This window comes from Hyperoodon ampullatus (genome assembly GCF_949752795.1).
Source record: "Hyperoodon ampullatus genome assembly, chromosome: 4".
Classification (NCBI taxonomy): domain Eukaryota; kingdom Metazoa; phylum Chordata; class Mammalia; order Artiodactyla; family Ziphiidae; genus Hyperoodon; species Hyperoodon ampullatus.
The window spans coordinates 93153714-93165408 of record NC_136917.1 but is presented as its reverse complement, the minus strand read 5'-3'; the positions used below and the strand labels follow the sequence as shown (position 1 = coordinate 93165408).

The window sequence follows — 11695 nt, the reverse complement described above, 5'->3', positions numbered from 1 at the left end:
AGTCTGACTTCTTTCAAGTGCCAAAATTATTTTCACTTTAGTCATTTTCATTTAAAGCTTTATAAAAATGTTTATCATCTTTAAAATTGAGTATGCTGAATACAGTGAAACCCTTGATAACTAAAAATCATTATGAATGCCAATTATTTAGTTACTTATTCATTGAACTATATCTATGAGTGGGGTGATTTTTTTCTTTTCTCTAAATTAAGTGGCTCTAGACTAATATGTTTTATAATTATTGTTTCCTCTCTTTCTGTTGTTTCACATCTCTAATAATGAGTTCCTGAGGATTTGCCATTATTTTTCAGCTAGAAAATGTTTCAATTCCCTGCTTCCATGTATAGGATATAGAAAGCCTAAAATCTCCTTTTAGCCTTAGCTCGAAGAGGAATTTAAAATGTATCTGTCTGGGTGGGAGGGAGACTGCTTCTGAATTGAGGTATCACATGTTTGTTCCCCTGCCTACCTTGAACTGTCTCTTTGGTTGTTATGAATTTCCTGCTTCTCAAATACCTGGGTTTTTGACCACCCATCTGGCTTCAATATCTGGTGTTTATATGTTCCTGGTTTAAGTAGGTCTGTCCCTCTGATTCCTGACCCACTGCTCCTATAATTCTCTAATATTCAAGTGTGCTTGCTTGCCTAACTCTAATTCATTCCTTCTTGCATTTCAATTTATAAATGCTACTCATTTCTTGAATCATCACTGGCCACTAATTACCACCAAACATAATCTCCTAAACTCTGTGAAGTACTAATGCTTCTGATCCTGGTCTCCTATTAGGCCTTTACTCTGTTTGTTATTCTGATCACAGTGTATATAAAACACTGCTCGTAAAAAGCTAACCTAGGAAAAAGCTGATAATGGATCTTATTAAATTAGTAGCCGTATTTTATGAAATTTCAAATGGGTATGAACTTCAGCACTTCTCTTAATCAGTAAAATTCTTGAACAGGTAGAAGTTATTTTTATTGATGTTCACTGATCTATCTCCTCCACATTCTGAGTAGACAAAGTTGGCCTAAGTCTGATCTGAAAAAATGGAATTATAATGTTATCATATATGTGAAATACTTAATCTTTAAATAAGTGGATCAGTTAAAGAGTAGACTTCAATGTTTTAATCAAACAACAATAATACATGCCTACTATGAGCAAAGCACTACTGAAGTGCTATAAGGAATGTACTAGGTGATCAGTCTTTAAAATGAGAAAAGTTAAATGTGATCAGTTTTTAAAATGAGAAAAGTTAAAGTACTGAGTATACAAACATTGATCAGTAGTTCATTAAGAAATCTTTTCAAAGAATATCAATAAAATGCATGTAAGCCATTAAAAAAAAAAGAGATCTTTTCCTGTCTAATTGGCACTTTTCTTTACTGAAGCTGGCACATTCCTCTGGAAGACATGTAATTGAATAAAACTATCATAGAATAATAAGAGGTAGGTGTTAAAAATCAGCAATATCAACAAATCACTTTCTGGAATTCTTGAGCTAAAGTGAAGATATGTGCATACAATGCTAATATTTCTGAATTCACTATGTACTGGGACACAAAGAAGATAACTAACCAATATTCTAATAGTTCAGTAACTTTCTATAATAAATCCAGGACAGATTAGTATATGTATATTTAAAATCAAATAATATTATTTAGATGGTTTTAAATTCATGGTCTTTCAATAATAGTTCTTGAAACTTCAAACATAAACTTGATGAATTTAAATTTTTACACCATAAATTTTCTACAAAAGCCCAAACTATTGGCAATGATAATTAAGATAAAACAAGTTGTAAGAGGGATAGAAACATCACTTTGTTTTTAAAATGTAAACTTTTAACTAATCATTGGTTTTATGTTTCTAGTATAGTTTATTAGTTGGGGATTTCGTACCTAGATGTATCTCTGTGTGTATATGTGTGTGTGTGTGTGTGTTTTGAGGCTTCTGATGGGCCTTGAAGGCACAGGTCTGTTCCTTATATTAAAACAAAACCAAATTAAGAGTCCATACATATACAGAAAACACATTTAATTATAAAATATCAATTTTTAAAATATGATTGTCCATATTGTATAGTTAATGCTACAGTGACAATGTGTATTCTTACAGATGGAGGCCAACTTTCAATCTTCTTTTTTGCTGTTTTACCCGTCATGCCCTGCTCTGCTGAGATCTCATTCTAATGAAACCGTAGTCACAACTGAATTCTGATTTTGAAATGGCACATCCGTGCCTAATGGTGGCGGTTTATACAAAAAGACTGCAAGCCCAATGAAGAAAACGGTGATAATTTTACAAGTAACACCTAAATATAGAAACAGATATTAATCATGCATTTGGGCCTTTAATTATTACAAAAATTAATTCTCATTGAAAAATTCTTCATGAGTAGAAACTCACTACTTAAAGAGAAGTATATAAGCAATTAGTTTTATGTTTTAAATTTTTAAAACTTTAGTGAGAAAGTTGATATTCTTCAATAGAACATCTATCCGTAATTCAATGAACTAGTCCTTATTTTCTTTCTAAACAATGAAAATGTAAAATAATTATTCTATTTTTGGTTACAATAATACATTCTTAACCAAGGAAAAATAGCTTACGACATCCTTGAACCTGAATAATAAGTTGCAACATTTTCATGTCCATGATGAAAAGTAATTCTAAAAATAAAAAAGGCTTTGGAGTTCTTAAAAGAAAGCCTCTATGGGAATACATAACATTCAATACTCTTCACAGGCTTCAATTTGTCTTCAAAGAACTCTGATTTTAAGCTCAGATATTTGAAGAAAAACCAGTTCTGGTCACAGTACAAGCATCAAAGTGCCAGCCAAATAAATTAAATGACCTCACAATATGGTTTTTGCAGTAGCTAATTTGTGTTAATCATTAATATTTTACTCAAACTGTGTATTTGAAAAACAGGAATACTCACTGTGCTAAGCATTTTTAGATTTATAAGAAGAACAATTACATAGGTACTACTATTACAATGTTCTTGGAATATTTAAAGGTATATATGTTTCAGGGAAAAAAATTCTCATATTCACTACAGAGTAGGTAAAGGAACAATTCATTATCTATATTTTTTGGTCAAAAAGTGCAAACAGGGCTTCCCTGGTGGCACAGTGGTAGAGAGTCTGCCTGCCGATGCAGGGGACACGGGTTCGTGCCCAGGTCCGGGAGGATCCCACATGCCACGGAGTGGCTAGGCCTGTGAGCCATGGCCGCTAAGCCTGTGCTCTGCAACGGGAGAGGCCACGACAGTGAGAGGCCCGCATACCGCAAAAAAAAAAAAAAAAAAAAAAAAAAAGTACAAACATAATCAATTAAAAAAAAATTTTTAAGCATAAAAATACACTGAATAAAAAATGTTTTTTAACAGGTAAAAGTGATGGGAAGATTAATTTTGCCTATTCTTTTTTTTTTTTTTTTTTTTTTTTTTTTTTTTTTTTTTTTTTGCGGTATGTGGGCCTCTCACTGTTGTGGCCTCTCCCGTTGCGGAGCACAGGCTCCGGACGTGCAGGCCCAACGGCCACGGCTCACGGGCCCAGCCGCTCCGCGGCATGCGGGATCCTCCCAGACCGGGGCACGAACCCGTGTCCCCTGCATCGGCAGGTGGACTCTCAACCACTGCGCCACCAGGGAAGCCCAATTTTGCCTATTCTAGTCAATATTTATCTTCTCATTATTTTGCTAGATGTATATATTTATTTCATCAGCGGATAATTTATTATTCTGTCATTATAAATTCAGACAGCATACTATGGATTTAAACACATGTAGGAGAAACAAGCTATCTTGATACATGTGCGAAAATGATCACACCACAATCACAATGAAAATCACACATTATTTTAAATACACACACACACACACACACACACACACACACACACACAGAGTTGACTCTTGAACAACTCAGGGGTTAGGGGTACCGGCAACCCATGCAGTCAAAAATCCTCATATAACTTTACAGACTGCCCTCTGTATTTGTGGTTCCAGATGGCGGATTCAACCAACCCAAAGACTGTGCAGTACTGTAGTACATATTTATTGAAAAAAATCTGCTTATAAATTGACCCGAGCAGTTCAAACCCATGTTGTTCAAGGGTCAACTCTGTATGTGTGTGTATTTATATCTAGAATTTCTCTATTTTTAAATACTCTAATTTCTTAGGTTGTTCTTTTAAATTTTATCATACTCTTTCATACTAGATGCATTGATATATTTCCTTATTCTTAATTTTCATTGATTGCTTAACCAAGACTATGGAAGACAGACTACCAAAGGCAAAAAGGGTTAAACATCATGGCCAACCTTGTAAATGATAAAAAGGTTTCTTACAACGTGCCTTAGAGCCAGAAAATACTTCCCTACCTCAGCTCTATGTGTTTTCCAAAGCCCAGGTGCCTAAATGACGATCGTTTCAGTTTCTTAGAATTCTCTTTTAGCTTTTTGTTATACTTTCCAAAAAAAGTTTGAGAGAAGTTGTTAAAAGAAAATTATATGATATGTGATATGATGAAAGCTAAAATGTTACTCTCTTCTATTTTAGACTGAGCCTCGCAGACTCCAGGTAAGACCTTTTATAATAAGCTATGATAAATGATCTCGGCTTCAGGACTATAGGAATCCAAAAGCATGGACTGAACATTTCAAAACCTAAGTAAGTAACAATAAGATTTTTTTTCTCTTGACATAATCCATTTATTCTAAAGATATCAAAAAGTCTCCACTTACTTATGGCCACTAGCATATAGGCCATCTTGAAGTTACTATAAATCCAGCAAGCTCCTTTAATTCCACATTCGTTGATATCCCAGAGAATACATGTGCTGTCTATTGTGATGCCAAATATAATAGGCCCAGGTATTGTGCCTAGAAGAATTACATGTGAAATACACATAAGTGAAGATCATAGTTTATAGTTACAGTTTTTTTATATATGATTATGTATATATTTTATATAAATAAAAATAGGTATTAATCTGCCCATATGCAAATCAATCAGTTCATGTACAAGTAATAGGAATATAAAGAAATGCAGATCAAACATTCTAAAATGATTATACATATTATATATTTCTAATCAATTCAAGAAATTATTTTAATAAACATCTGTCATGTATTGGGTTAATATTTAGTTGAGTAAATATTCTAATTCACTGCTTTTCTAATTTAGTAAATGTCTTTGAAATTAGCTATTATACTTTTAAAAAATCAAAATAAATTATTGATGCACAGAATAAGTCTCCTAAACTGCAGCATATATATTATGTGTGTGTGTGTGTGTGTGTGTGTGTGCATGTGCATGTAAACTAATGTGGGTGTGTGAGTATACATATTTATATATATATATATACATACATACGGTGACATAAATGTGCATGGGAATGTACATATGTACATGCACACAAACATTCACACTAACATGCCTAGTTCACCATTAATTGTGCAACTATGGGCAAATCCCTGAATCTCTCAGGTCCTTAATTTACTCATCTAAAAAATCGAAAAGTTGGTCTAGGGGATCTCTTAATGTTTCCTGCTTTTGATTTTTATTTTTATAACTAATCGTAATATTATGTGTATAATATTATACGTAAAATTATACACACATATAATTACATGTAAGACACGTTTCTGCCTTATTATTCTTCCTACATCTGGAACCTTAAAAATTTTCTGGCATAAATTATTTCTTCCATCAATTCTTAACTAGACACAATATTCACAGCACAGTTTTTATTGAAACATATAAATTCATCATTTTTCAATGCTAATGTAACATAATTATGTCCTAAATGGAGTTAAATACAGGGAGGAAAAGGAATTACAATAGTTATAAATAAGATTTTATCATAATTTATGTTGGTGATAGGTTTTATATGAATAGAAAAAAAATTATGTCTTTTACTTGCTCTATTAGAAATGTGTTGGTGATCATATGTTATATTTTAAATAAATACAATATACTCTTTGGGGTTATATTTGCAACAGAATTGGTAACAACAGTTAACCAATCAGGTAGGTGAAAAGTAAAGTCATTATTTTCCTATGTGATATATAAATAATACTACATATTGAATAGTGAAAAACAGCTCTCTTCAATGACAATTGCACAAACTAATTGCAGTTCCACTGCAGTTAAACTAATTGTTTTCTTGGCACATACTGTAAGTGAATAAATCAATAACAGTAATGAATAAAAATAACCAACAGTTACCAATGCATTAAGAAAAATGGCATACCTAATAATCGAAGCAACATACACTGTATTCCCAATGCTAGAGACCGCTGCTTTTGATTAACACACCTGGATATATTAAATGCATATAAGACAAAAAATGGTTGTATAGTATATTTACTCTTTGAGCAAATTCATTCTTATAACAGCTTAGCATTTCTAGATTAAAGCAAATACTATACACATGAAATAAACAAATTATTTATAACAGCTTATATACGGTTCAACCTTTCTGGAATTATAAGAGAAGAAAAATGTTATCTCAACTAAAATACTGCAAATAATAACAAAAAGGAGTCAAATGAGTTTTAACAAATGTATTGAATATGTATGAATTTTAGCAAATGTAAAGAAGAAAGGACATTCATTAACAAGACTTCTATTTGACTATCCCATAAGTTACAAGTCATATGGCTTAAGTTGCAAGCATATAATTCTTATTCTCTTATTAACTTTGAGACAGAAATCATACCTGTGAGTTATGGTTACAAATTTGAGGTAGTGTAAAACAATTTCTGATGCTCAATTTGATTCAACAATAATTCTTTAAGTAATAACTCTCAGAGATGAATGAGACATGATGTTGGCACACAAGAGAGTTAGATGGGAGATAGAAGAGATCAAGTAGTCTTTAAAAAAAAAATATGTAGGTAAAAAGTGACATAGATGTAATAGGTGTTATGTTAACAGACTACTTAATGTTTTTAGACAAAATCTCTGAAGCTTCTGTTTGTCAAAAAGTATGTGAAAAAGCAGTGAGTATCAAGGAACAAAAATTGAAGACAGAAAAGCTAGTTTGTTAGGAAAGATATCGAAAGGCTGATGAGTTTATGGAAGGGCAAATAGGAAATATTTTTACAAAGTGGTGTGGAAGGAAGAAGAGCCAATGAAAGCACAAAACACTGAAGAGCCAGGGGACAGCCAGCATATTTTACTGTTTACAGGAAGGTTTAATATCACAGCACCTACTGTATAAGACAGAATGCACATCATTCTGATTCTGACACATGTGGAATGCACTGCCATTTCCATCATACTCAAATGCAAATGATTATAACTCCAGCTTACAACCGAAGCCTCATGAAAGAAGCAGAGAAACTAGCATCGAGTACATGCCAAGTAGGCAATGTTAAGACACTTTCACAACCATGATCTTATTAAAGCCTCAAACATCTTGGGTTCAATGAGGTAGCATTCCCAATGCCACAAAACTAATGATCTTCTAAGGGCTGAATTAGTTTTGGAACCAACAGTCAATATAAACCCCAAATAAATCCCTAAGTCCATTTTTTTTTCATTCAACATGTTGGCTTAGGGATGGCAAATTTCACAATATAACACATACCTTAGGATAGACACAGTTATAGGAGTAGCAGCCATGAAGGTAAAAACAATTGCAGCAAAGAAAATGCCAAGGAATACAGGCAAGTTTTTACATTGACTTGAACACTTCCCAGCTTGAGCTTCAAAACTAAAACTTGATGGAGTAGGTGTTACTTCTGTTTTTCTTTCAATACATGAACAGTTATAATATACCTGGAAATATTAGACATAAACATACTAAAAGTGCTTATCGTCAAAACATTTTATCATTGCAAATTATGTGAGTTTTAGACAGGCAAACACTTACACAGCCTTAATTCATACACATCAAATAGTGATGAGAAACAGTAATAACCCTTAAGAAATCAAGCAAGTAAAAACAAGGGGTCATAGTTACAAAGTAGAATAATCTGTATTTGACTTTTGTGTCCATTATTTTAACTTGTAACCTGTTATTGGTTCATGTCTTAAAAAACAAACTGACAATATAACAATTAGATGATCTCACACATTCTAGGCTGCTTTCAATAGATCACAATTGTTCAAATAGTTTTCCTGCTAATTTTCTTCTTTTCCATTATTAGGACACAAAGAAAAGCATGCATAGTGACAATCTCACTATCTATGCTAGTTTGAAAGAACTAACACTCTAATTTTAACAATTGCCACAGTAAATTAACTAATACATTACAAGAGTTTGAGAGAAAAAAAAAACTACTTTCAACTAAACCTTTTTACTATAATTTTCTGAACTTTTTGAATTGTTTTACCAAAAGCAAACTGGATCCTTCTTAAGATGACCTATTTATGATAATCAAAAACTAAAAGTTATTACGTTATCCTGAAGGCTATTTTTTATTAACATATTAACTATTTAATATATATATACACATATATATGCACATATATGTATATATATAAATTAATAATATGAAATGTTGGAAAGTAACATGTTTAAAAATCACAAGTATTACTTTTGTAGGAAAAGAGTTCAGGTATTTGAAAAGTTAGGCATAATCATTTTTTAAAGGCTTTTTACATCTCAAGCCTATCCTTACTACAAATCTTTTTATATGTTTAAGGCCTCAATAAAGTCAGAGCAGAGCTAGAGAAGTCAAAGTGAAGTGGTGCTTTTACTGTCCCAAAGGCCAGAGACCACTGGTACTGTTCAGGAAAATCAAATATGCAGGTGACATTCCTAAAATGAAATATTACATACTCAGCAATCCAATATGTCAAATAATGAAATAAAGTAGCCTTTAAATATTTTAAGAAGGAAAACTGAAAACAGTATTTTGTATCTTAATGAAGCTTTACAACTCTCTTACATAAAAAAGTATACATTTGCCTATAATATAGCTAGCTGCTAGTCAACATCTGTTTTTGTAGTTCAGATCACTGGTAGGAAATATATTCTATTACTGTGAACAAATGTGAATAGATATTTATTACATTATTATCAATGCATTTGCCTATCTGATATATTTCATTAAAAAATCCTGTGAAAAAAATGAGTTGTTACATGGACTAGTTGCACATAAAAAAGCCAGGTCAGGGCTTCCCTGGTGGCGCAGTGGTTAAGAATCTGCCTACCAATGTAGGGGACATGGGTTCGAGCCCTGGTCTGGGAAGATCCCACATGCTGTGGAGCAACTAAGCCTGTGAGGCACAACTACTGAGTCTGCGTGTCTAGAGCCTGTGCTCCGCAACAAGAGAAGCCACTACAATGAGAAGGCCGCGCACCACGATGAAGAGTAGCCTCCGGTCTCTGCAAGTAGAGAAAGCCCGCGCACAGAAACGAAAACCCAACACAGCCAAAAATAAATAAATAAATTTAAAAAAAAAAAAAAAAAAAAAGCCAGGTCAAATAAAAAATTTGGAAGTCAAAATAACTTGCTTTTCTGAAACAATCCCTAGAAGACAATTTATTGTATAAAATAGTGATGATAATATTTGGTGACAAATACAAATATCGAATTAACCATGTCAAAATAACCAATACCATTTCAAGTGTGCTCTGGGTATTAGATTTTTTATTTATTTACTTATTTATTCATTTATTTTGGTTTCCTTGTGCAGGACGGTATTTGTGTCTATACATTTTGCTATGTGAGTAAAACCCTTCCATTAATTTAATTCCTTGTCATAATCTTCTAATTAGAGTTAGTCAATAGCACTTATTGATTGATGATATTTTATAAACAGGAAAATGCTACCTACTTATCTGCCTCTCAAAGGAATAGTTTACCTTTACCTATGATATGTATTATGCTCACTTGTGGAATCTGATTCCTTATAACTGACACAAACACCTAATTTTCTCAACCTGTTTTGAAACTAAAGCAACCCCAGATGTCCACTGGTTTGAAGGTATGGTAATCTTTCATTAAACTTTCACAGGAACTTTATGGTAGTTATTTAGTTAGTTTTACTCCAAGGATTAAAACTGCACGTCAACCAAGTCTATTAAGTCTGCTATGATTCACCACATATTTTCTGGCATATTTTCAATGTTCTTAGACAACTATTTTTATATCTATAAGCTAGGTTATATGAAAAAAAATGTATACTGTTTCTCACATTCTGTTTTACCCCTAGCTGAAAGATGAAATCCTACATCTCTGTTGAGATAAATGTTCAATGTATTTATTACATACAAAATCATTAAAGATATGTATACATATGTAGACATATATTTATATGTGTATATATGAACATATAAATGTGTATAACCACACACACACATACAGACATCTGTGTTAGCTCTAAACGAAATCTGAAGTACTGTTACAGATAATTTCAATTAATGATTTCTATTTATTTATGTAAAAATCTTTTCTTGCAATCTTAAACTTATCTTTATATAGGAAAAGGAATGCCATTTCACTAATACATATTTCAAATATCCAAAATTGTGCTGTTTTGTCATATAATTCTTACATACCTTATTCATTGTAGTCTCTTATATAATATTATATATTTCCCTCAGGTCTTTTTAAAGTTATCACATTATCTATTAATGCATAACATGACCTATTATGTACTACTAGTAATGTGAATATTATTTCTTCCCAGGCTATTAAATTTAACGAAGATAAAATCTTTAGAGTGTAGATGAAGTACAACAAAATTCTATTGGATTTTCTTAAACCATTTAATTGTATTAAAAAGAAATCATATTTAGGTAAACTGATATGCATTCTTTTTTTAAATTTTTATTTATTTTTTGGCCGTGTTGGGTCTTTGTTGCTGTGTGCAGGCTTTCTCAAGTTGCAGCGAGCGGGGGCTACTCTTCATTGCAGTGCACATGCTTCTCATTGCGGTGGCTTCTCATATGTCGAGCACGGGCCCTAGAGTGCGCAGGCTTCAGTAGTTGCAGTGCGTCGGCTCAGTAGTTCTGGCGTGCGGGCTCTAGGGCACATGGGCTTCAGTAGTTGTGGCACACAGGCTTAGTTGCTCCGCGGCATGTGGGATCTTCCCGGACCAGGGATAGAACCTGTGTCCCCTGCATTGGCAGGCGGATTCTTAACCACTGCACCACTAGGGAAGTCCTGATATGCATTCTAATCCACAACTAAAAGTAAACTTGCATTTGAGAATGGATTAGTGGTTTGTATATTTTTTTAATGTGTCCATGGTGTATCAATAATTAAAAGCAACAAATATTTACTGTGTTTTTATTATATACACTGTACTCAGTAAGAATAAGAGAAGTTCCCTGACTTCAAGCGACATAAAGTATAGTTGAGAAAAAATAAAACAATGTAAAAAGGTAAATAATATTTCACTTCTATAACAGAAGTGATGTTACAAAGATGTATATGAAGAACTGCTAAATTGATTTTTCAACAGTAATTGAACGTGAGGTATAAAGGAAGAAGAATCTTTTTCATATGGAGTGGTCAGGGGCCTTTTTTTTTTTAATTAAGGTAAGAACACAACAAATTTTAAGTGTACGATGCATTATTGTTGACACAGGTACAATGTTGTACAGCAGATCTCTCGAACTTATTCATTTTACTTGACTGAAACTTTATGCCTGGCTTCCGAATGGAGGAGGTGGGCCAGGAAGGAAAGACTAGGCACAGCATAACACCACTAGAGGGATAAGGAA

General features: G+C 32.7%; 1 protein-coding gene across 1 annotated transcript in view; it reads right to left on the bottom strand.

Moving 5' to 3' along the window:
• Positions 1 to 2181: 2181 nt before the first annotated feature.
• The window catches only part of LOC307052134 (solute carrier organic anion transporter family member 4C1-like), a gene marked incomplete at both ends in the record, with an annotated part of 61790 nt that continues 52276 nt past the window's right edge, over positions 2182 to 11695 (bottom strand). The window contains 4 exons of the mRNA XM_079702950.1: positions 2182 to 2312; positions 4752 to 4889; positions 6263 to 6327; positions 7604 to 7794. Coding sequence (XP_079559076.1) covers positions 2182 to 2312; positions 4752 to 4889; positions 6263 to 6327; positions 7604 to 7794 — 525 coding nt within the window. The remainder of the gene's footprint in view (positions 2313 to 4751; positions 4890 to 6262; positions 6328 to 7603; positions 7795 to 11695) is intronic.